Genomic DNA, 26,047 nt, shown 5'->3' with positions numbered 1-26,047 from the left:
TTTACTAGTACGGTTTATGCAGTTTAGGGAAATGTTTGGCCTATACGGGGTGAAAGAGCTCATTTAGTCAGTGTAAGCTGTGACCCCAGCAAAAGGTTTTCCTGGTGTTTCTCCAGTGTGACTACGCCCGTGATGCCTGAATGATGTTCTTGGTCTGGCAGACATGGGAGAAGAGACACCCCCCTCTTGGAGAGAGGCTTCTGATGGGTGTGCCCTGGGGCTGGGGAAACAGAGATGCAGGCCTGGAGGGAAGTTAATTTATAATTCAATTAAGACTTAATGGCAATATGCCGGTGTGCCAAGACTTCACCCAGTGGGCTCTGTTCCCAGTTCTGCCATGCTACAAAAAGTCATGTTTTAATCTGCCCTCCAGGGGAACGGCAAGACCTGTGCATAGCGGAGGAACATCTAGATAATCATGGTAGTCTGGTAGACTTCCCTGCCCTTAGGCTCTCTGACCCTACAACTGCTCTGAGACAAGCTGCTTGAAGTCCTGCCTGTGTCAAAGCTAAGAACTGAATTGCAGCTCTTGGAGCAGCACACTATTTATTTGCTCCCTCTCGACTCTTCGTTCCTTCTGTAATCACCACTGGTTGCACCCTGGGAAAAAAGCTTCAGTTTGCACATTAGGGAAAAGTGAAAACACCAGGCACTAGAAAAATTACCTAACAACAAAAATTAGCAAAGTAGGTGATAACCCCAAATCTGTATTGACAACTACTTAAGAGGAGAGGGATTTTCAAAAGTGCTGAGACCATACGACTCCAGTCACAGATTTGGGTTCCTCACTTCAATATCCCTGAGGCTGCAAAGTTTGCCTCAACCTTTCAGCCAAAGGCAAGGGGAGCTATGAAAGAAACGGCTAGCTTAGAGGTCAATAGCATGAAAGCTCTGGAGAAATGTCATAGAAAAACAGTACAAAAGGATTAATGAAGATGCGGTGGGGTCAGCAAGGTTGGTTTTCATTTATAGCACTGTCTGTAGCCTTCTGTTATGCAGGAACCTACATCTCAGCACAAGCAAGGTAAAAAAAAAAAAGAAAAAAGTTCCACCTCAGTCTGTTTCATACAATTACTTTTAAAAAAATCAGTACAAATTGGAAATACAGAAAATTACTTTGTTCAAACAAAACGACCTCAACTGTTGAGTTCATGACAAGAGGAGAACGCAGCTGTGTAGGTTTTTTGTTCCCTGTTGCATTTCTCTCTCTTTTCTGTTTTTCCTTTTTTGGCTCTTATTTAATAAACACCCGGGCTTAGTCAGCTGAGACCATTCCTTTTCCGGCAGTTGTGTGAAGTTCAAGTCCAGAAAGCAACGTCCTGAAACAGCCTGACACCGGTACTCATTTTCAGCTCTCCAGGTGGCCGGACCATGTTGTTTCTGTCCTTTTCCAGCCATGAGGTTACAAACAGCTATCAGCACTGGAGACAGAAGCTGCCTTCTCTGGTTTTGCTGATGGGTTTTGTTGTTGTTGCTGCTCCTGCATGCCTCCAGCTCGTTTTTGTTTGCAGGCACATGGGATGAGGCATTACCAGAGCTATTCCAGTTCATTGCAATGAACCTTCTCTCTCCCCGTTTTTCTCACACCCAAGAAAAAACGCTATTGACATCTTGAATACCGTCTAAAAAAAAAGACTGTTGAGCTGAGAGCTCACCAGAAAAAAAAAATCCCCCAAAAAACAACTCATGGTGGTAAAAGGAAAGAAACTTGTGTCGTTAAAAAGAAAGCCACACTTTTTAAATGCTTCCAGGTTTTTTTTCCTATTTTCTCTTGAATCTTTAATGAAAGGTTAAAATATGTTAATGGTGGTTGTTGCTATAGCAAGCTCAGGCATCTGTAGTCAAGACCCTTGTTTAATTGCTTATTGTTCTGGAGTGATGAGGTCATGTTAACATCATTGACCCTCTGGGCACATTTATTCTATCAAAATTAACATAGCAATGACCTGAGGCAAATCTCTGTTCTTTCTTGTGCCTTCCTACTTGGGGTGAGGACTAGCTCTTAATGGTACCATGCTGGTATTCTTTGGCCCCGACTGTGGAAAGACTTTTTTGGGGCACTGATGAAACACTGCAAATAATAAATACCGATTTTCTCGAAGTACACCTGACTGTTGAGGTTTACCCCTGTATTTCAATAAAACAATTTTTTTCCCCTAATGACTTTTAAATAAAAAGTAATTTGGATCAATAGATTTAATTTTGATAGACCATATGTACCAAATAATTAAAAGCGGATATTCACAAATAGCATAAATGTCCTGAGGAAAGGAGGGACCATGGGTAGGAAATGGTTGATTGATGAATTCTTGAAGTAGAACTAGCATGATCGGATGTTAGGCATTTAGCACAGATGCAAGAAACAATTCATTTTTGTGCATTATTTGCCTGTAAGTAAGCCTAAAACAGCTAATTTGGTTATTTTTAATAGCCCCTTCAACCAGCTGTGTAGCATACATGCTTAAAAGCTGATTTTCTAAGCTCCAGCATTCATTTTACCTGGCTAGATATTTTATAGGGCTTTTGCCCACATTAAAGGTTAATTTCATACACCCACATCAAATCCATATTTCTCGAAATGCTCGCAAATGCAAGCACAGAAGCTTGATAGAAATCTTAAGTGCTAGATAAAAGCCATTTCTGATGGTTGGGGAGAGAACAGCAGCCTGGAGGAGCTATGTGCTCCTTGGCTAGCTAATGATTTCAGAGGGTGGATACTTCTGTCATGCACCGAGGATGATAATTTATGGGATTGCTTCATAATCCAAGACAGACAGTCATCTCCCTCAAGGCGGCAAAGGTCCTTTCTTTCATGTTTTGCTAGAGCCCTCAAAGAAGACAACTAATAAAGTGAAACCTTGCCTCATTGATAGGGAGTTTAAAGGGCAGGTGGATAAAGACTTAAAGGAACTGATGCCATGACAGTAAGTAATATAATTAGAGGCTGATCCTCTAGGCTGGCACTGCCTCTGGAAACTGTGCTTTTCCCTTAATGCCTATAGTCAAAAGGACTATTTCAGTCAAAAGAGAGTTTCATGCTCTCTTTCTCGACTTCTTTATGCGATTGAGCAAGTCCCCATCCTCAGTGGACTGAGGAAGCAAAGCATTACGTGAAACGCCCTACTTGGTTTCATTTTTCAGTCTTTCCTGTAACTTTGGCGTTTCTGTGGCTGTGAGCAGGAGAAGAGATGGCCACACGGATACCACACACTGCCCTGGATGTTGTGCTTCTGAGGGGGTTGAGCATTTCAGAAAAAAAATAAGAGCTTATTTCAGATTCAGTACGCTGCTTAACTCAAATTGAATAGAAACGTTGCAAGCCACTTTAAAATACATACAAAGTACATTCTGAAATAATATACCACTTCATAATAAAATAATTTTTTAAATCTCTGAAACACAACATTTCAAGTTTTGCTGGGTTTTCAGGGCTTTCTCTTGACAAGAGAAGCAATTCAGCCAAATCAAGTGAAGTTCATAGAAGGTTCGGCAGTGAGTGAAAAGAGCTGGGACTACACAGTTTCACTCAGATCTAGAAAAAAAGTCTAATCTGTGTTTAGCTGGAAATGATATTTGGAGCTTTTCAGAAGCAAAGGCCCTCTTCACTAGCACTTTAAGTCTCTGCAGACTGCCAGAGCAGAACCTCAAGGATTTAGTGAAAACAGAGATAATTCCTGAAAGCTTTTTAAGAGACAAACCTTAGTCATGCACAACAAGGCATCCACTTCTAAAAAGAGGAAAAGGATTGCATTTAGAGTGCTATAATTTGTTACAGACAAAAGCACAAATCAGAAAAATTAGACAGGCTTTCAGATACAAAGCCTTTCTCTGGGTTTCTGTGTGTTTTTTTAAGGATAACTGTTAGTCTAATTAAGGTTTTGTCTCAGTCTGTAAACTTGGTCTTGCCTGTGCCCTTCTGTCATCAGAACAACAGTAGATACCGCTTTGACAAAGGTGACATCGCTAAGAGCAGCAGGGTGTCACAGGCGGCAGCTCAGAGGTGCCCTTCTTATTCATAGGGCACTGGGGGCAACGGCAGCAGCTCCTAGGGGAAACCCTTCCTCATTTGGGGGAGTGAAGGTTACCAGCCAGTCTGAAAAGCCGTGCTGCCCGTACTTGTTTGCATCCTTAAGTGATCATAGGTCACACTCACCTTCTGCCTTCAGAGAGCGCATGCTTATTTCTAACAGTGGTGTCTTGAAACACTTTTCTTATGTTTTCAATTATGTTTTCATCCACATAGTCATAGTTGTGCTCGTCTTCCTCTTCCTTTTCTGCCTCACACTTTCCAAGTGCCTTATTTGTTAGACCTGAGCAATTAGCAAAAAATAGCTGTAAGGAAATGGAAGGCTCTGCCCTTGCTCTGACAAAGTGTACAATTCATACAGACAACCACAAAAGCAAGACCCAAAGAAAGCAATGTTCTCCTCACTTTTCTCATTTTCACAGAGACCTTAAATGACTTGCTCAAGTTCCTGAACAATATCTGTGGCAGATCAAGAATGAAACCCAGCTGAGCATTTTGTAAGAGAGTCTTTGCTCTTAAGAATTCCTATTTCAGTGTTCGCATAATACTTGTAGCTCAAAGTCTGTGGGCAAACAGGAGAATCTGTTGTCCACTCCCTGCTAACTGTCCACAGATAACTCTAAGGTTTATTAAAACGGTTAAAAAGTGTGATCGCTGGCAGCATGAAAGCAGGCAGATAAAACTGACTATATCAGGAGAAGAGCAGTCCGCTTGCCACGTGCAGCACATACCGTCCCTATTGCAGATGTGCTCCCATGTTCTTGTGTTTCATCGCCTGAAGAGACAAGCCTCTGCAGCTAGGAAACTGGGGTGTTACTTCGGGATTTACTAGAGCCAACCCACCCAGTTTCTTCTTATTCAGAAGGTGATATAACAAACAAAGATGCAGGCTTGAAAGTGGCTTGGGGTTAAAGTGAAAAGTTTTGAAGTGCATTTCTTTGCATGCACCTAGACCAGCCTGGGGCAATACCGAGGACAAACCTTCCAAAAAGCTGTGTCATTTTCCCACAAGGGTGGTGACCCTCATGGGAGGCCTCTTTGCAGCTCCGATGCTGGGGCAGGCTCTGCTCTGAATCTCTGCACAGTAACAGCTTCACGTTACAGCTCATACCAGTGAGCTACAAGCTGCTGCCAGAAGGCCCCAGGGTCTCCTCCCCTGCCCAGGCAGTCCTACTGCTTCCCTGGGGCTGGAGGTAACTCTACGTGGAACCACTGGGCACGTGGAGCAGGAGCCCACAAGGATCAGTCACTGGGTACCCCACAAGGATCTGTCACTGGGTACCCCACAACTCCCCCTCTCCAGCCACCGCATCCCTTGGCCCAGCAGCACTGGACAGGGGAGCAGCCCAGGAGTTCCCCTGCCAGGAGCATCCCACCCACAAGGCTCGTCAGGAAGCCTCACATTTAATGGCGCTGAGAGGATACTGTGTTTCTAAAGCAAAAAGTTTCACCTGAAATGGCAAAACAGTGTGAAACACTGCTTTTGGAACCGCTGTTCCTGTTTGGTTAATTTGCTGTGACATAACCTGAAACAACCTGCAAACGTGCACAAGGCCTCACAGCCTATCAGACCTCCCAGCAAGGCCATGCTTGTCACACAGGGACTTCATGGGACTGAGCTTCTCAAACAAGCATCCTCCCAAGCTTATCCTTGCGACCACTGTCTTCCTTCTCTTTCACCAAGAAAACCTTCTTTCGATGGTTTCCAAACCCCACCTGTGTTCCTCCTGAGAATCTCCACGGCTGAGGTGTCTCACCCCAAAAAACTGGCCAGGATTCATTTCTATCTGAAGTTGTGGTCTTCTCCTTTATAGATTTTTTAAGGCCAGAAATAACCATTAAGTTAATCAAGCAGCTGTCTGTCCACACCAGCACAGAGTTCATCATAGACCGATTTACTCACAAGTCCCTCTGCTACTTTTTAGGAATGAGTAAATTAGAAAAGTGTTTCCAGACCTAGGCTTCAAAAGGAAAAAAAAACCCAACAAGAAACCAAACCCCCAAACATATGATGAAAAATTTAATTAAGATCTCACTCACACATGTGGCCACTATCTTGTTAATGAGCATTTCCAGGTTTGTAGTTCATTTGCAAGTTGGCTGTGTTTGGTATCAGTAAAAGTAAACTAATGAATAAAACCGGCACTGAAAGAATAAGCTAATCCCTGTGATTCAGCAAGGGAAATATTGTTTGTGCACTTAGACTTGCTAATATGGATATAAAGTACAGATTGCTCATGGATGGCATAGCTAGACTTTCTTCTTTCCCAAACACAAGCAAACAAAATGATACGCTTCTAAGCAAGACAGCTCAAGGAGAAAGGAAATTAATGTCATCAGGCCAGACTAAATCACAGCTGTCCCCAGTCCCAAACCTGTGTAGGATGCCTTCTGAAATGTATATATTTACACTTCAATAAAGCATTAAGCAATGAATGGGACAAGCTGAACGATCCCAAGGGAATTCTGAACAGAGAAATCAATGCAATTGGCTTCCCTGTTCGAGAAAAGAAATCTATTAGCCTCAACACTGAATTACTGCATCAGATATGCCATCTCAGCCTGCTAAGGAAACAAGGCTTATGTCATCGTGCTGTCTATCCATGTATCTGTCAATCTCTTCAGTACTTTTAAAAGGTTTTTTGCCAATTTCAGTCAGGTTTGAAAAGTGGGCAGAAGTCTCAACGTGGTTACAAAAGCGAGAGTTGAATTAGTTCCTCTACTGAAAGAAAAGCATGCAGAACACAGCTGTTATATACTCCATTTGGCAGCAGGCAGCAGGATAAATCAGCGTGTGGATAATGGTTGGCCACTCAACACACACATAGCTCCAGACCTACTCTTTTTCATTTGATAGGAATGCCATAAGGAGAGTTTTGGTTATTATCAGGGAAGAGGGAGAGGAGCAGTAGGGGACAACAGATCTGAATACTTATTAAACCAAATTTCATTAAATCTGCTCTTCCTGGAACAATTTGTATAATTACATTTGCCTTTATAGTGGAAGGGGTAGTGCTCTGCAGACTAAAAATTTCCATTTATCTCACTGGTATTCTCGAGTGGGTAGGATTTGGGGTTTTTTTCCTCAGGATATAGTTGCTGTTTTTTCACAAATTTCAAGGTCACAAACAGTTGTTATAACTCTCCATTCTGCCCTCCTTCAAAATATAGGCAACAGAAGTAACCCAAACCATCAGGACCCTTGCTTGAATGCAGCCAGCGCTAGAAACCCCAACTCATGAGCATACAAGACTGCACACCTAAACGCCCCTGGCTGTGACCATAATGCAGTTTTATAGCTGTGGTAAACATCTCTGTTTGGGATTTATGCTGCGTAAATTAACATTCAACCACATAATAACATTTATTGCTTGTTTATGCCTAACTTGAAAACAATAGTTGTGAATTATTATGTGCAATAATATTGTGAACTAAACCTGGTAGAGCCACATCCTTATTTCTGCACATCACTCAAGTGAAAATACACAGAACTGAAGTAATTTGCACAAGCCAAACCTATGAACAGTAGCGTTCTATTTGTTGTGGGCCTGGTTCTGGTGCTGCTTGGTGCTAATGAGAACTAACTCCTTAGGACGTGCTACTGAAAGCTATTGAGTGATAGCAGAATCAGAGCCCATAAAACTAATGGACTGTTCCTTGAGGTGGTATCCATCAACCATTCCTTCATGTGATGATGTAGCATATCTTTAAAAACCGTTAAGTGCCACTGTCACAATATTTCATATGCGCTGTAGGGTTGCAATTCATGTATGGGTAATGTTTATCTCCCTCTGGAATCTACTAACCCATTGTTTGGAAATGTTTAATCTTAAATTTAATTTCTTAAAAAATCTTAAATTTCCTGAAAGCGACATCTGTTGACCTCTTCCACTGTCCTGCGAGAGGGTAAGGTGAAGGGTTCAGGGCACCGTCACGAAGCCCCCCCTCCCCTCCCCGGCTCCCAGGTGCTGCTCTGTGCGGGGCTGGGGGAGCAGAGCCAGACAGCACAGCCAGAGACCAGGAGAGGTGGCTGATGTGAAGTCCCCTTTAGTTACCCTACGCACAACACCGCGATGCCTCCTCCTTGCAACCACTCCTGCAAGCTCCTGCCTGGAACCTCTGCGTCTCACTGCAATTAAAATCAGTCATATCTCATAGACGAAGGAAATACGAAAGGATTCAGAGCCTATGCTTTCTTTCCCCTGCTGTACAGCAATAGGTAGGATTTAGTTAAGAAGTAAGCTGATTGAAAATGTTCAAATATAATTTACTAAAGTGTACCTGCCAACCTATGAAATGATGTGATGTCCTTGTTTTAAGTCATTTTCTTAAGTCCAGGAAGAAGAGTCCAATTATTTTCTTAAAGATAGTTACAGGGCCATAGGAGCCAAAGGATCTAATAAAAGTTTTGCCCTAATCAATGACTGAGCTGAAGTGTGGAAGCTGGCAAGAGTTGTCGTGCATGCATATAGCAAAGGATTCTTAGTTCATATTGCTTTTCCCTGTGCACCTAATTCAGAACGCTATTATGAAATCCCTGTGATGCCACTGAAGAAAGAAGAGCCTTCTTCAACATAATTCAGAATTCTAGGTTTTGCTTTACATTTTTTTTTGATATTATGTTTAATCCATTTTAATATTTGGTTTAGAGTGCAGGCTCGTAACCAAATGTATTGTCCTAACTGATGGGACAGCAAGCTACAGCACAGGGCAGAAATTTCTTAAACGGTCTTCATTGCCAAATTTAGTAGATGTTACGTGTGCATCCTACACTGCAATCAGAAGGGCCCTTCCTTTCTTTTCTTTCTCCAGCCTACTGGCCTTCTAAATCAAGTGCCTAAAGTCAGAATATATAAATATCTTCCCTAAAATGTCCTGGCATCAATAAACAAAATCAACAGAAACACTGCTTTATTGCAGACTGTAACAATTCCAGAAACCTAAGCCACGAGCAAGAAAATCAGGTAATGTTTTAGAATTTCCACTTAGAATAATTTTCAAGGTTAAAGAAAAATTGATACAGCAGATTTCTGATGAGAATTATTATCCTGCATATATTGCTACTATTTCTAATGATTTTAAGCTCAGTGAAATATAAGAAAATAAGATTATATTTTTAGTGACCAGTTCAGGTTTAATTGCAATGGAGGAAAAAGGTTCAATTTCTTAGAAACACAGACAATAAATCCTATCTTTATTAACATGAACTCTGTAAGGAAAGACAATAGAGGCCTTAAAACTGAAAGAAAAACATGTTGCTTTTCTTTTCGGAACTATCTGGCCTTTGGTAAGAAATAGTAATTGTCTCTGTAACTGGTTTTTTTGCGAGCACAGATTCAACATCCTTATTAGGAATTTGAAACAGGTTGGTGCTTTAGAGGGTGGCTTAACATTCACCAGCAGAAGTTTAAAGATTAGTCAGTGAATGGTGCATTTCCTCCCACTCAAAACCCACAGGAGTGTGTCTGTGTTATTAGTCTTGACATATTTTCTAATCCATTATCTTGTGAATTAGCAGAGCAGAGTATACTCTCTGGAACAGGCAAGCTTGCTGCACGCAACAGCGGGCTCATGGGGATCCCTTGGCTGGCCAGGAAGAACTGCTATATCATCTAATCCAATCTCCTGTATAATTCTGCAGTTATCTTTGAATTAAGCTCAATGATTTTGGGCTATACTAACACACATCTTTCAGAAAAACCTTTGGCTTTGATTTGGATATGTTGGCGCACAATCCGTCACTGCTCTTTGGTCTAGGTTAAATCTGCCTAGCTCAAACTCACACTATACTCACATTTAGACAAAGTTTGTACAGGGATCTACTCCAAGGCAATTAAACAAGAAGCAATTTCCTAGCCTTGAAAAAGAAGAAATATTATGATACTATCACTTGATTTTCTGTGAGTGTGCTAAACAGAGGTACTAAGAGTTTGTTTGAAAACCCCCAGTAACAAATGCTATTCTCTATCTGATCTTCTGTGAGTAGTCTAAGCTAATGTAGTATATAGCATGAACTTAAAAATAACTGGTTGCAGCTTTCATGAGGAATGAGGCAGGAGACATGTGATCAACGAGCTTTGAAATCAGAAACGCTGCTAAGAACTGGGCCAGCTGGGAAGAGTTAGCGCTGTGAATTTTTGCAGGACCGGAGGCAAGCAAACCTTCAGCAGCCCTAACATCACTTTTTCTCCAATACTCTTGGCCGTATACCTAGGGCTACTTGCAAAGCACAGGTCTCTAGCCATAAACTTAGGGAAACAGGAAGGAAAAAAATGAACCTGAAAGATACCTAAAGTTTAAAAGAAATGTGTGTACTGGAAGCAGGAAGAAATAAGTCGGTAAACTACTATTACGATTGCTATGTAGGTCACAACCAGCAGATAAGAAAACTCTTCTTTCACAGAAGGAATACCACAACAAAGGTTGGGATTTTAATGGAATGAAGGCCAAAGGAAATAGAGCAAGAACAGCTAAAAAAAGCTAATTTAATACTTGAAAAAGTCCCTATAAAAATCTTTCTTCTCAATTAGAGTGTTTCAGAATTAAAAACAAATGAAGAATTGGCTAAGAAAAGGACTTGTGCTAGAATGTGAAAAATGGTAAATAACAAATCAAGTGCTCTTGGAGATTCTGAAAAAGGTTTATCAAGAACATATACATAAGGCTCAGTGGGACAGGCAAAAGACTAATGCTACTGGTCCAGAATGAATAGAGAGAAGGCAGGCAGACTCCAACAGGGGCAGATGAGATGGTCAGCAACATTGCCTTGTTTCACCGCAGTGCTGAAACATGTTCAGTAGAAGGTCTGTACTGGGTTTATGTGGCAAGGTTTTGGTAGTGGAGGGGCTACAGAGGTGGCTTCTGTGAGAAGCTGCCAGAAGTTTTCCCTGTATCTGCCACTGGCCAAGGACAAGCCAATCAGTGACAGCGGTAGCACCTCTGGGATAACATATGTAAGAAGGGAAAAAAAAACTTGCTGAGGGACAGTAGCTGGAGAGGGAAGAGAAGTGAGAGGACGTGAGAGAAAACAGCCCTGCAGACACCAGGGTCATTGCAGCAGGAGGGGCAGGAGGTGCTACAGGCTCTGGAGCAAAAAATTCCCCTGCAGCCTGTGGTGAAGACCACGGTGAGGCCAGCTGTCCCCCTGTAGCCCATGGAGGTCCACGGGGGAGCAGATCTCTACCTGCAGCCTGGGGAGGACCCCACGCTGGAGCAGGAGGATGCCTGAAGGATGCTGTGACCCCATGGGAAACCCATGCTGGAGCAGGCTCCTGGCAGGACCTGTGGCCCCGTGGGGAGAGGAGCCCAGGCTGGTGCAGGTTTGCTGGCCAGGCTGGTGACCCCTCAGGGGATCCACGCTGGAGCAGTCTGTGCCTGAGGTACTGCACTCTGTGGAAAGGAGGGACCCACACTGGAGCAGTTCACGAAGAACTGCAGCCCGTGGGAAGGCCCCACGCTGGAGAAGTTCACGGAGGACTGTCTGCCGTGGGAGGGACCCCAGGCTGGAGCAGGGACAGAGTGTGAGGAGTCCTCCCCTGAGGAGGAAGGAGTGGCAGAGACAGCGTGTGATGAACTGACCCCAACCCCCATTCCCTGTCCCCTTGTGCTGCTCAGGGGGAGAAGGGAGAGAAAAACTGGGAGTGAAGTAGAGCCTGGGAAGAAGGGAGGGGTGGGCAGAAGGTGTTTTAAGATTCAGCAGTTTTTATCCTCTCCTACTCTGATTTTGAATGGTAATACATTTAATTAATTTCATCAAGTCAAGCCTGTTTTGCCCATGACGGTAACTGACGAATGATCTCTCCCTGTTCTTATCTTGACCCACAAGCCTCTTGATATATTTTTCTCTCACCTGCCCTGTTGAAGAGGGGAGTGATAGAGCAGCTTTGGTGGGCACCTGGCATTCAGCCAGGGTCAACCCATCACAAGGGCCAAATCAAGAACATTTGCAAAAAGTCCAAGTCTGTTTTCTAGCATCTAAAACTGTAAATTGCATGAGCTAACAAGAAGAGTGAGCAGCACGAAGAAGGCAGAAACTTTGCTGGCAGCATGGCTAATAGAGGCAGCCCTCAGCTTAGGGACAGGTGAAGAGCCTGCTGAGACCTTCTGGGTTGGGATTAGCAGACATACCAACATGGGCAATGCTGTTGAGGGTGTCTGCTACAGAAACTGTGATCCATTAATGACATGGATGATGGGACAGAGTGTATTCTCAGTAAGTCTGAAGATGATACAAAACTAGGAGCAGTGGCTGAGATGGTTGTGCTGCTATTCCAAAGGACCTGGACAGGCTGGAAGACTGGACAGAGAGGAATCTCATGAAGTTCATTGAAGGAAAATGCAAGGTCCTTCACCTGGGGAAGAATAATCCCATGCACCAGTACAGGCTGGGGGCTGACTGTCTGGCAAGCAACTTTGCAGAGAAAAACATGGGTGTCCTGGTAGACAAGCTGACCATGAGCCAGCAATGAGCCCTTGAGGCAAAGAAATCCAACAACCTCCTGGGCTGCAGTAGGCAAGGCAGTGCCAGCAGAGATCCTTACCCTTCTGCTCAGCACTGGTGAAAGTACACCTGGAATTCTGAGCCGAGGTCTATGCTCCCCAGTACAAGAGGGACATGGACATTCTGGAGAGATCCGAGCAAACGCCCATGAAGATGATTAAGGACTGGAGCTTCTGAAATAGAAGGGGAGGCTGAGAGGGCTGGGACTGGTCAGCCTGGTGAAGAGAAGACTCAGGGAGGATTTTATCACTGGGTATAAATGCCTGATGGGAAGATGTGAAGAAGATGGAACCAGACTCTTCTCAGTGGTGCCCAGTGACAAAAGAAACACAAGCAGTAACAAATACTCTCACAGTTCGAAGATGGTTCCAATACAAAGAGTGGAAAGACTTGTCCACCTCCCAGTCCTGTAATTGAGCTGAAGCCTTAGTAACAGTGTCTCCAAACTTCTTTTCTCAGCCAAGGGATCTCAGTTTAGAAATTACTGCAGAGTTCCTGTAAGAGGCACAGGAAGTGACTGTACGACACCACTTCTCACTGCACCAACTGAGCGGCTGCACTGAGAAAAATTTTTGAAAAATCTCAACTGTAAAACCATTATGTGACTTCAGCTTGTGTGGCTTTCCCTGTCTGTGAGGAGTCCAAACCCACCAAGTAAAGCACCTACACGAGCATTGACTCCTGTACTTGTGAATAAGCCAGTCCTCAGCATAAACTTTAAGCCTGGCTTACTTCAGTAAGGATGCTTTGGTCATGTTTTCTTCAGGTGTGTCCCCCCTGCCTCCCATGCCTGCCTCACCCCACACAGACTAGCCTGTGCAGGTGATCCAGCTGATCCCTGTAGCATGGACAGCAGTTCTCAAAGTCAAGCCCCAGTGATTTGCAGGTAGTTCCCTTGGCATGAAAGAGTACAACATCATTAACCCATCTTGGTATTCATTTTTTTCTGGGTTTTAAACAGAGGATACCGTCCTTTGTAGATGCCAGTAGGAAGCTTCACCCTTTACACCTATAAAATCTAATAAAATCATTAAGCAGTGACAAAATGGAGCCTGCAGGGAGATTTATCAAAGCCACAAAACAACAAATTTGGGATTATCTTTCAAAGCAGGCAGGTACCAAAATACGTTTCAAAAACCAGTCCCCAAATAATCAGCTTCCAGAGCAATAAGGATTAGTGAATATTCAACACTCCACACCAACTCTTCCCTATGAAAGTTCTTTATGTTTCCTTTGGAAGTTTCAATATGTGTAGTTTCAAATAGGCAGTCCTTTTTAGGAGTCTCACATGCAGAATGACAAGACAATAAAGAGAATCTTTAAGGGAAGTTTGAGATGAGTATTTGTGCTTTGGCCTTCCAAATGTTCCAGCACTGCAATTAATGTGTTGTGTTCATATTTCAGATATAACCTGTTGCTGACAGATTAATGAAATCAATTGCGTTTTTTATATTAACTGCCAAGTCTTTTGGATTTGTCCTCTTATCATGTAGCTTCTCAACATCAATACATTTCTTTTCTGAAAAAGGAAAAACTTGAAAGATAAGTGGAAAAACTAACCACCTATCAAAAATGCTTGGGAAATCTAAGCAAATGGTCACTTTAAAAACAATTATCAGTGAAGTAATTTTCTCAGTATTATTTTTTTCTTCAAAATACAAAAATGTGAGTTGAAGACATTTTCATACATTTAACATAGATCACTTGCTCATCTTTAATACCTGTTGGAATCAGCGTTTTTTTATAACAGATGATGTGTAAGCATCATCCTAAAGCAAAAGGAAAGCGCATCTTTTCCACACGTCTGTTCCTAAAAACTACTGAATATTCATGCTGCAGTGTCAAACAGAGTTTAATACCATGGTGCTGTTGAGAGCTTGGATGAATTTGCCTTACGGCATTTATGGAGCAAGAACAGAAATGTTCGCTTTTCATCACTTTTGACTAAGCCACAGGTTCCAAGTGAAATCACGCAAGATAATCCTGTATGTAAATTATTTATCAGGGCTGGGGTTAAGCTTTCTTATATTAATAACTCAAATCATAAAGCTTAACTGACCTTTAATCACACTGGTTTCCACTAATGTAGCTTTCCCAGTCATGTCCTTCTTATTCTCACGAGGCACCAAATCATTTTGACAACTAACTTGTAATTCCGAAACATCAGCAGCTTGATTTGAGCACAATTTCTTGGTGGTGTCTACACAGAAATTCTGAAATTACATAGAAGAGCACATTGACTTTACATGTAAATTGTTACTCCAAACTGGATGCTTTCAGAGATGTGACACGTAAGAGCAACATTCTTTGGGTTACTTCTCCGAATTTTAACCACAAATCTTCTGTTTGTCAAAGTAAGTCATCAATCATGTTTACCATAATGCTTGTCTTTGAGGCATGAACATCAAAAAATAACATGACCAGAAGGCACTCTAGGTGAAGAAATTACCTTTAAAACATATCTCCAGTCTTTCTTTTCTTTTTTTTTTTGGGTGTATGGAGTCATGCTAACACAAGGAGGGAGATTTATGTATCCCTCTTGGTTGATACAGACTTCTTTCTGATTAACTATTTTTATTGTATCGATCATCCATTTAATGAGTTTTGTTACATATTACATCACAAATTCATATGAAGTCTGACATTTCAATTACATTTATCCAGTAGCATTCATAGCAAAGTATAGTTACATGATAAAGAACAGGCAATTATGGAGTAATTAATTGTAGTGTTATTACATTGCAGAAAGTAAGTTACATGGCTGCAATGCTTGCACCCTTTGAAATTCACGCTTGATACATACATTTCCATAATTCTCATTTGGTTTTTTTTTTTTAATCCATAATTCTGTGGGGTTTTTTAATTCTGAGGTGTTTATGTCATAAATAAGAATCAATTACAAGTGTCAAAAAGTGTATCTTCAGTGAAGCTATACAGTAGCTGCAGTGTAGGTACAGTCCAAATGCAATCATTATACCAGAGAGTATATATTTTAAAAAACAATCAGTATAGATTTTCCATTCAAAATCAAATGTAGATTTTCCTCAGCAATGAAAAAGCCCACCCTATTCAGAGAGACAAGGTCAAGTTGACAAAACTGACAGTAGCTACACAGTAATAGTGTCTGATCTTTTCAGAATCAACCCACAATTTGTGAAAACACAACCTGAGCCTACATTTTATGATGATATTTGTCCCTTTTGAAAAACAAGATATCAGCTAGCAATAAGAAAGTCACTAGTAATTGAAATAGAAATTTTGAGAGAGTATATTAAGAAGAACAGATGAGAACGAAATCTGTGAAACGTACGGACAATTTTCCTCAGTGAGGGGGTCATGCTACGACATAAGTGGACGACCCTTATTTTTCAGCTGAGGAGTCTACGGTAGTTTTCTACAGTTTCTAAAACAAACTCTGCAAGCTCGGTCTGCAGGTGTTGGCTGAGTTAGAGTGCTCAATGCAAGTCTGCGCAGTACAGGCTGTACAATGCTGGCTAGTGCTCTCCTTGACTGCAAAAGAGCCTCTGAGGTCAAGCAAAGCTTTAAGCAGTGATGTAATTCACAAAAACCTCAGGGATTTGTACAAAAAGAGAAATAAAGCTGAGAAATATTTTGTGAAGAGGACAGGAATGTCAGAAGAAGTTCTTCACAGCAGAGAATTAAAAAAACCCAATGGAAACTGTTCAAACTAGGACGGTGCTCGGCTGGTGTATGGTGAAAGAGCTTCACTGAGGTTACAGGATCTTTGTCTTCCTTTCGCCAACAAACCGTGGCCTTTCTTTGATCTACAGTTCTTTTCTCAATCATCTGCACCTAAACATGCCTACATGTGCCATGTGTTTGCTGCCAATCTGGCCTGGCAATATGGACACATGCTTTGCAGGTAGGTATTGAGAAATGCCCTTCTTTTGCCCTCTTAAATAGCAATTTTTCAAAGCTGTCACTAAACTTGTCCTATCCTCAGTATCAGTCATACCTGTTTATCACAAATAAAAGGTCTTGGGAAGGGCAGGGGAACATTATTATTCATAGGCAATTCTTCTGGTGTTCAAGTTATTTGGCATACTTAGCACACAGAAAGCTTTCACTTAAAAGTCAGTTTTCAGGTAACTAGGGAATCTTAATTTAAATAGCAGACATTAAAAAACCATAGTTTTTATTTTTAATCATGAATTCTCTTGTTTTCTAGTCAGCTCCTTATTTAACATATAAATCCTAGCAATCAATATCATGAATGAGTATGTTCAGATTATTTACTTTGCATCGCTTAAACCAAAAACAAGCCTTCACACCAAAACACAAAGATCCCCTCCTTAAGAAGAATGTAACTGAAGTTCGTGCTGATCTTGTCAGTCACCAGCAAAACCACACACTGTGATACAATAGTTACCTGGGGCACCCTGCAAACACATTAAAATATGCAGAACTCAAACATTTCAAAACAAACAGGATTACACAAACTTGATTGTCACTTCGCTATATGCTGAAATCTGATATCGCTTTAGCATTCCTAATAGCGCTATAGATAACAATTATATGAGAGACCAATGGAGATAAGATGCTTTTTTAAAACTATTTAAGAGTGAAGTCTTACAGGTGCCTTTCGAATACTAGGCAGGCTTAACAGCACAGGGTTTCCATCTACACGGAGTCATTGTTCCACTAATTTAAAGAAGTCAGGATATCAGCCATGGTTTTCAGTACTGTTACTGCCAGAAGAAAAACTAGTTCAGTTAAAGACTCATGATCTGCATCACAGTCATTTGTTATAACAACCTACTCGTGAGGAAACCCCGGACCTCAGCATTTGGAAAATCCAACCAACAGCTACAGGTGCATGAACTAAAATTTTTTCCCCAATGGCTAAGCATCGCCCATTACATCTCTAGGATTGCTCATTGTCCAGAAATAACTCAGAAGGTAAAGCACAAAGCCATAAAGGTAAAGTAGCGTAAGACTGCGCCGTCCCTCTCAGGAAATAGGAGGTGTTATATCAAATAGGATTAAAAAAGTGTGAGAGCTAAGGTGAGAACTAAAGGGCTGGGACGTATCACTTTAGTAAGAACAAAAGTTTCAGCATTCTGCCGAAGTCGTAAGTGCGGCGTTTATCTAAGATGCACGAACTGAAAAGACTGCAGTAGCAAACTGGGTTTCAGAGTGAATGGTTTGAATTAACTTCCCTTGATTACCTGAAGAGCTTAAAGCACTGCATTGGTGTGCACAAGCTCACTTGGACCAGCAAGGCTTCCCTCCGCTTGCCCGTGCCAGAAGCAGTGAAATCGGATGGCACTACAGAAATAGTAATGCCTTGCCTATCTACAGCCCCAGTCACACGAAACCTGTTCCAGACATGCCAATTTTCCCTGCAATTTAAGCATATGCTAGCCTCCTCTTCTCACAGCTCCAAGGTGCATTCTCCTCTGACTGAAAAAATTCGGGCTATTAACAGTTGTTTGCCTGTGAATATTCCTTTCATTGCTGTGTCTAATTGCTTTTTGAACTCATTTACATTTCTGATATCAACATTGTGTGGCAATGAGTTCCAGAGTTTACTTCTGCATTGCGTAAAATTTCCTTTGGGTTGGTTTTTTTTTTTTACCATTCTATCTCATAATTTCATGCTGCTGCTGTAATCCCTTTCTATTCATTTTCTCCTTGCATTCAGGTTTTTACACTTTTTCTTCAGTTACCTCTTCTTCAGGCTGAAGAGTTTCTAGTCTATTTAATCTCTCCTTTTACAGGAGCCAAATTGTAATCCCTGGTGCACCAGCTTCTGGGATTCCTGCTTCTTTGCAAGATACAGTCCAAAACTACTGAAGGCAGTCCATATACTGCACATACTTCAGGCAGCAGTATTTGGTCACAACTACTCAGTATGCCAAGGAAATAGCACAGGAGTTCTTACAATTAAAAAAAAAAATCCCAAACCCAAACAACTTTGGAGGGGCCCAGCAAAACTAGTGTAACCTCTGAGATAGAATAGCACGAAGAGAAGCTCTTAAAGCAAGTAAGAAAAGAAAAGGCTATTAAGTCTGTTTACACAAAAAGAAAATAATACATGTGTTCATAATACACATTATTGTTTTGGTTGCTTTTCTTTCTTTTTTTTTTTTTTTTTTTAAGGAAGGAAAGCCTCAACAGCATCTAGAACATTCAGAGTAAAGAAGGAGAAACAACATTTGTTTAAAGTACAGAAAAATGTGGGAGTAAATATGAAACCAACAGCTGTCACAGTCTCTGAAAATGCTGTGAGAGATGTAGTGGCATAAACCAATCTGACAAAACTATGCTTTTCCAGACAGAATGTCAAGCTGTTATATGATTACAAATGACTCTAGTGAAGAGGAGTCCTCATTTGTTGGAGCAATCAGTGCTGGACATGGCACTACACCTTTGGAGTACATTTATTATGAGTCACCCATGCTAGTAGATACAGATCATAAACCTTTTACTGCAATCTTTAAAGCCAGCTTGGAGTGGTACTCTTTGCTGCCTTCAGAAACTCAAGCCAAAGCTTTAGATATATATATCTTGGCTTTGGCATATACTACACAGGTATATTTATCTGTAAAATGCTTAATTGCTGGATGCACCTTTCCACCAGAAAAAAAGCTCTATACGTAGAATGGAAGTGTGGCGAATGATTTGGCAGTCCAAACACATTTCACTGTTTCCAGACCAAAAAGACAATTTATCCCCACAAGCGACAAATGAAGATTCTGTAAGAGAGTCACATAGTGCTGTATTCATAGGGAAGCCCAAACCAGGCTGAACAAAACCTTAGCTTCTATTATTTTGGAGAGTATTTTAAGGAGATTATGAGAGAGGGGTAGAGACAGACATATCAGTCTAAGCTAGACAGGGTATTCATAGTTGCTGATTTATAGAGAAGGCTTCTTGAGTTTCAGAGCAACCTACACAATGACAACCTGCCTATATCATTTTGCTCCAACCTTCGCTATACCTGCATGACTTTCTGCAAGGACAGTTTGGAACTACAGTGAATCAGAGAAGAATCACAGGTGTTGATTCCCATATTGTATCGGTACAGAACCAGGGTAAGTGCTATCACAATCAGAGACTTAGACCATCCTGAAACACAGATCTGAATTATTTTTCTGGTTTGCAAGAGCATAAGCTGGAGTAACTACATCCTGGAGTAACTACATCACTCAGATTTACACCAGTGTTAGTCAAAACAAGATTTTACCCACTGTATGACTAGAAGTAGGAATGGGTATTTCCACCTAACAGATGGGAAACACAAATTCAGATAATGGGAATACACACATGGAAACTGTTGACAACTCTTGGGAAATTTGCATTATTATGGCAGACAGTTAGAACTGATTTATTCCACTTGAAAGGAAACAATTACCTTTAGATTATTACTCATTTGTATCTCAAGGTAGCCTTGCATGATCTATTGGCAAGCCAATATCTTGCACATCAAGGTAGTTTTTGCAAGGGCACAGTGTACCCATAGTTAAGGGTACTGACAAGGGTCTGTGATTTTGTAGTAAAGAATTTTAACAGTCTTCCCCATTGTACTGATTCCAGTACATGATATCAAGCCTTCATTTTCCACAGTCCATTGGAGTGTGGAAAAGGAGAAGAGCTAGTTAGAAGATGCTTCAGAAAGGCCGTGGGCAATAAAGAGGATCCTCATTATAGGCTCATTAACATACAGGACAGGAGCACTTTGGAGAATTATTATTTGCCTGCAGAACTCATAAGGTACTATAAACTACAGATGAACTATTTTTGCCAAAGAAGGGGTCAAGGTTATATCATTTCAAAGACAGGAACAAAATTACATTAGTTCATGAGTTCTTCTCTGCCTAAAAGAGACATGAAGCATCTGATCAAATTAAGTTTTTTTGATCAGGGTTCAAGCTCTGAACAGGTTTCTCCCTCACAAGGTACTTTCTGTACATGCCTACAATATCACAATTAATTTGACTTTCATTATAAGTAGTCTGCATTTTTCCAAGGATTAAAAAGGGGAGGCTATGTAATAAAGTCATGGTAGATTGCAGGCAGATGCTACTGCAGGCTCATTCTTAGGGTTCAAACAATGTTTTTAAAAAGTGGTATTTTCCTACCAGTAGGGACAGAATTAGTTAATCCTTGTTCAGAGCTTGAATAAGAATATTTGGATTTAAAAAAAAACCACCAGCAGAAAGTCATGTTCTAGCTATAGCCACTTCTACAAAAATAAAAGCAGATAACGTATCAAATTGAATGGTCTTAGAGAAATCAACAGCACGTGGACCATGCTGAGTTTTGCCTGACGCGCAGGGATATCTGTGAGCCTGAACAACTATTCCGATGATACAGTGACTAAAAAGGAATAAACGGCGAAGGAAATGCCAATTCTGCAAGCACAGAGCTTATGTCAGCTCTTCTGTTTTAGGGGGTCTCAATTGGGATGCTTTCAGTTAGCGGGGCGGGTGGTGGCGGCAGGAAGGCGCGCCAGGCACCGCTAGATGGCTGTGTCCCCTGCCTTATCCCTGCAGCTCCGCCCGGCCTTCCCACGGAAAACTTGGTTGCAAGGGCTTGCAATTCAACGGTAAAACAATAGGTAAAAACTTAGCATGCAAACTCTCATCTGACAAAGGTTTCTCCTTCTGGTCCACTCCTTTCACCCGATTCAAAACCATGAGCACAACAAATTTCGCAGTTGTATCTGGCACTAGGCAGAAAGAAAATTTTCTTTATCAGATTCAATGATTTCTTAGAGCAATGATATGTGGTGAAATGTCGCTGTTGTATGTGCACAGTACATGCTTTTCCAGGAAATGTCATGAGGGCTTTAAGGAGGCAATTAAATATGCCATTCTTCATTGACAGTTCCCACAGTTCAGGTAAATATTCTACAGCTGATTGAGGCAAAATAAGTTGCATTATGTTATCAATAAAAACCATGCAAGAGTGTACTGCTATTACATTCTACTAAAATTCTTTGCTTGCTCCAGAAATTCAGAACCCCAAGCTTTTTGTTCTTAATCCAATGACTTTCACGTACTCATTCACTGCTCACAGTACTCATTTAATCATTTATTGTTGAATGAGATCCTTTTTCTTTTCCAAAATGTGTCCCAGAATAGCACAGAGTACATCTCAAGAGACTTAAAATGAAGCTTTGCTACCAAAAGGTCTTTTATGTCAATGGGTAACTAGAGCTGTCAGCCTCTTTTCCCAGACATTTTTCTCCTGCTTTGTCTGTATACAAGCAAAAGAGAACAGAAAATGATGTTGGGCACCCTTGAGTGGCCTGGGACAAAATAATGCTGCATTAGCTAGCACAAAATCACCAAGCTTACACCTTCAGCTATTAGTCTTACAAATCAAAAAGGGTATTTTAAAATCTTTTTTAGCAATAGTTCAAATGCAAAATACAGAATTGCATAATGCCCTCCCAGCTCCATCTCCTCTCTCTCCTCTCCCTGCAAAATACAGAAAGGGGGGGGGGGGGGGGGGGAGGAGCGCTTCTTCCTCAGTGCCTCAGAGAAAAGAACAGTTTTTTCATCTTTACTGTAACGTACATGATGTTGGTGTTGCCTTTATCTTTGCAGATATGTCTTTGTCTTAAGGCTTGGTTTTTTCTGAGTACTTAAACGGCACTTTCTTCATTCAACACACTGTGCAGTGAAAGGTAAGCATTGTTTTCTGCGTTTTACATGCTGGCAAATAGAAACACACTTTTTTCCGCCTAGCTTCATACAGGGAGGGGGAGCGGGTGAGGCCGTCCTCCCCCCTCGCTGTCACCTTTCCGAACACCCTGACTCTTCACCCGGCCTTGGCTGCCAGCGGCGCTGCCCGCACGCCCTGCCCAGCAATCGCAGCCGCGCTCAGGAGCCCTCAGCTCCAGAAATGAGGCCTGGGCCGTCTCAGATTGGGCAATGAAACGCAGTTAGTAGCCACCTGTGAAAACCCTGGTTTCCATGGCACTCACGGCGTGAGAAGGCAACCGTGTGCTAAACAAGAGGACCCCATTGTTCGATGCCTTAACCCCGCGGCAGGCTTCGCTCTCCTGAGCTACTCACCTGCTAAGCGCTGAAGATCTTCGGGGGGAAAAAAAATGTTCAAAAGATGTGAGTTATTAAGATCTGCTTCTCTATTACAAATACATCTCACCTCGGCAAATGGAAGCGCTTGTTTGTTCAAAGGCTATGAAATGTTGTATTTGGTGAAATCACCACTTAAGCAGAAGATGCGAATTCTTCTCATTTGTCTTAATGGGACATTAACTGGAAATTTAATTACAAGGGAGAGCTAATTATCTGCAGGTTTGCCAAACTGCAGATGGAGTCTACTCAGCAGAATGAAATCTGAACGCTGAAGCCAATGCGAACATAAGTGCAGTTTAGCGTGGGGAAAATTTGAACTGAAACCAAATGAAAAGAACGAAATTTCCTGTAACTCCTGACACAGAATCTCAAACGAGGCAGCCCTCGCTGCACCGTTCCCCCAGCTGTCTCTCCCTCAGTCCTCAGAGCTTCTCTGCCCCTAAAAAATGAAAAAACAGCCACGCTGGTTCAGGGCAAAATACGTCTCGCTCAGTTTCTTTGCCGTGGCCCTAAGCAGACACAAAGGCAGAGCAGGGACAGAGCAGGGGGATATGCTACCTTCAAATGCACGTTCAGCCTCTCACTATTTTCAGCTCAGAGGATTTCCTGAGTTTGACGTGGTTTGTCTATTAGTAACCCTCAAAGGGTCACTCTTCCAAATATTTGTCCAGTCTCCCCTTGAACTCCTGATCGACTTCCAGCCTTGTTCTGGCTCCCCTTGGTCTGAATGTATCCTGCCCCATTTCCTCTAATTGTGGCCCTGCAGAGAGCGGGGAGGGGGAGGAGGAGTGGGGGGGGGACACGACACACACACATGACAAGATTTTTAAAATAAATTGTTTTCAAGTTCTTACTGCTTGTGCTGCCCTTCCTAGCATGAGTCTGCAAGTCCAGCTGCAGAGCTCACGCTGTGCTGCCTCGTACTGCCTGGCAGCAAAGGCTGTGCGTGGCAGACAGCAGCCTCAGGAAAGCAGCAGGACACCCTGTTGGTAGGAATTAAAGACTTCAGAGCGGATTCGGATCCCAGAAACCAGGGGTAAACCTGGAGTCACTCCCTGCAGTTTGGAAGCGTTATTCTGCATTTACTCAGTCATGGCTGAACTCAGCATCAGGTTTCTTGTTTTTCAAAATCATCTGGTTTCCAGGCCACAGTGGGGTACGTAACAGCAGGAGCAAAAGGAAAAATGGGTTATTTTATTAGTAAAGTGCATTCCTATTCTAACAGGTACTTCTGCAACGTTTGGATCCCTTCAAGAATTTTGCCTTCTCACACACATAAACACATAAACGTACACAGAGGTATAAGCATATAAATATTTCAGCTTGCCCACTAGAAGCTAGTCTGTTTTGGCAGAAAGAAACTGTTCTGCCCCGCTTTTCACTTCCCTCTCTGTTCTTTGTTCTCTGACATAGTTTTGAAGCTCTGGCGCTGAATTAACTCGCCACCATGTTAAACTGCACACCGGTGGTTAGCGAACCTGGCCAAGTCACAGGGGGTTTGGATTTGCTGTCAATACTGAAAAATGTCCTGGGAGGAGCTGGATTCTTCCTCATCAGAAAGGACATTCGCATCCTGGAACTTCTGGCAAATTGGGAAGTGCCTACTCCCCCCTGGAAAGATTCAATTCTAATCACAAGTACTTATCACAACTGTTAAAAGGGGACTTTTTGGTCTGTTTCAGTCTGTTGGCATTTTAGGTTTTTAATTTCCTCACTTCAGTATGGGGGACAAAAGTGAGGGGAGGAAAGGCTTGCAAGGGCATTTGCTCCCTGGTGTCAAAATGAACCCATGTAATGCAATATGCCCACTCCTGCCTCCCACCCCCGTCCCTGAAGCACCCTCCCTCCTGGGCACCGGAGCTGGCTGGAGCTACGGGAGGTCTGAGAGCTCTCCCCAGGTTATCTTGGTGGCAAGCGGCAGGCCCTGGTCACCAGCCCACTTCAGAGCCAGGCTGTAGGTTCAGACCCCGAGCTGTCTCAATAGCAAGCTGTGAGGATGAGAATTAAATGTCCTCATCTGCTTACAACTGTTTTCCAGAGCTTTTGTTATATCTGCTCCATTTCTGGGTTCTCTCCAGAGAGCTAGGTTTGCAGGACAGACTTGGCACCACAGAGGACTTCAGAGCTATGCCTCTCTGGCATTTGTAAGGCCTTTTAAGCCCATTCAAAAAGGTGAGAAGAGAGGATCTGTACAAATCTCAACCCGTTATTTCTTGGATCAGTGTTAAAAGTTGGCTTGCAGAAAAACAACTGGAAAATTGTCCTAATAAGCAGCATGGAAAAGGGTGATGGTGGTACTTCGCTTGTACACTAGCAGAAGAAGGTTCATAATCTGTCATTTTACATTGTATTGTGGAAGTCAAGGCCTGCAACACACATGTTCATATTAATGCATAATGGGTTAGTTCATAGGACACAGATGGATGTGCCACACCAAAGGCTTCTTCCAACACAGCACCGCTGTGCTTTGCCTCCTATATCTCCTTCCTGGTGGTTACATGGCAATTATGTGCTTTCTTTCCTTGCAGTGACTGCGATATCCTTGACACTCATTTCTGTTGCTCCTAAAGGAACTATTCTGGTGACAGTAGTTACTCATATTCTGTTTATTTAGGATACTGTTAAAAAGATGAGCATAAAAATGTACCCACCATCTGTACTGCAGAACTATAGCTTAAGTTATAGCTAAAGTAAAATGCAGGTAAACTAAAACTCTCCCAGTATTGCCTCTTAAAATTATACTGACTTTCACACCAGAACTGGAGCTAAATTAGATGAGAAAGTATTAAGCACAATCTAAATTCAAAATTGTTTCACAACTGCAATACACATAAAACAATAGAAAAACTATATATGGGAGAGAAGAAAGAGGAAGTCAGTTAGGAAAGAGAAGTTTTTTTCTTTTACACAATTCCTCAAAGATATTTCAACTAGGAAATAAATCACATACTATTTTTGTGAACATGAATGCTCTTGTGTAAACCAAACACGCATACTATTCCATGTTTGGAATTGAGTATTTTGGAAAGGGAGCAGAAAACAGACCTCCAAACTGTTCACCACCTCCTCCTCCTCCCTCCATCCTTTGCAAATGCTACATATTTGTATTGTATGATCGGTAAATAGCACGCCTACCAAGGAAACAACATGAAGTCTTGTCAGAAACACCACACTCCCTCCTCCAGCTCGTGGTGAAAAGCAAAGGCTATGTTCACTGTGAGGGACTGCCAACACAGGATCTCAGAGCAAACAAGATCTCTTCAGCAAGTCTGTGAGGACACACACCAGCAACGCAGATGGACTGGCTGAAGTGGTGTGGTGCATTGCCATTGCTTAGCTTGTTACTCCAAGCCATTGTATTATTGTTCTTGAAGAGGATCAGGGATCTATGGTTTAAGATCTTAGGGGAGCTATCAGAACTGGGGTGTGGAAGCATCTGATCGTGAA

General features: G+C 42.1%; 1 protein-coding gene across 1 annotated transcript in view; it reads right to left on the bottom strand.

Annotated features, from left to right (window-relative positions):
- Positions 1-4,149: 4,149 nt before the first annotated feature.
- Positions 4,150-26,047, bottom strand: part of THEMIS (thymocyte selection associated) — a 77,317-nt gene continuing 55,419 nt past the window's right edge. The window contains exons 6-7 of the mRNA XM_035899845.1: positions 14,587-14,740; positions 4,150-4,310 (exon numbers count right to left, since the gene is read on the bottom strand). Of these exons, the coding sequence (XP_035755738.1) occupies positions 4,150-4,310; positions 14,587-14,740 (315 nt within the window). The remainder of the gene's footprint in view (positions 4,311-14,586; positions 14,741-26,047) is intronic.

This window comes from Egretta garzetta, unplaced genomic scaffold (assembly GCF_000687185.1).
Source record: "Egretta garzetta isolate BGI_Z169 unplaced genomic scaffold, ASM68718v1 scaffold397, whole genome shotgun sequence".
In the NCBI taxonomy this organism is placed as follows: domain Eukaryota; kingdom Metazoa; phylum Chordata; class Aves; order Pelecaniformes; family Ardeidae; genus Egretta; species Egretta garzetta.
Note: the sequence above shows the minus strand (reverse complement) of the source record. Positions and strands in the feature narration are given on the sequence as shown.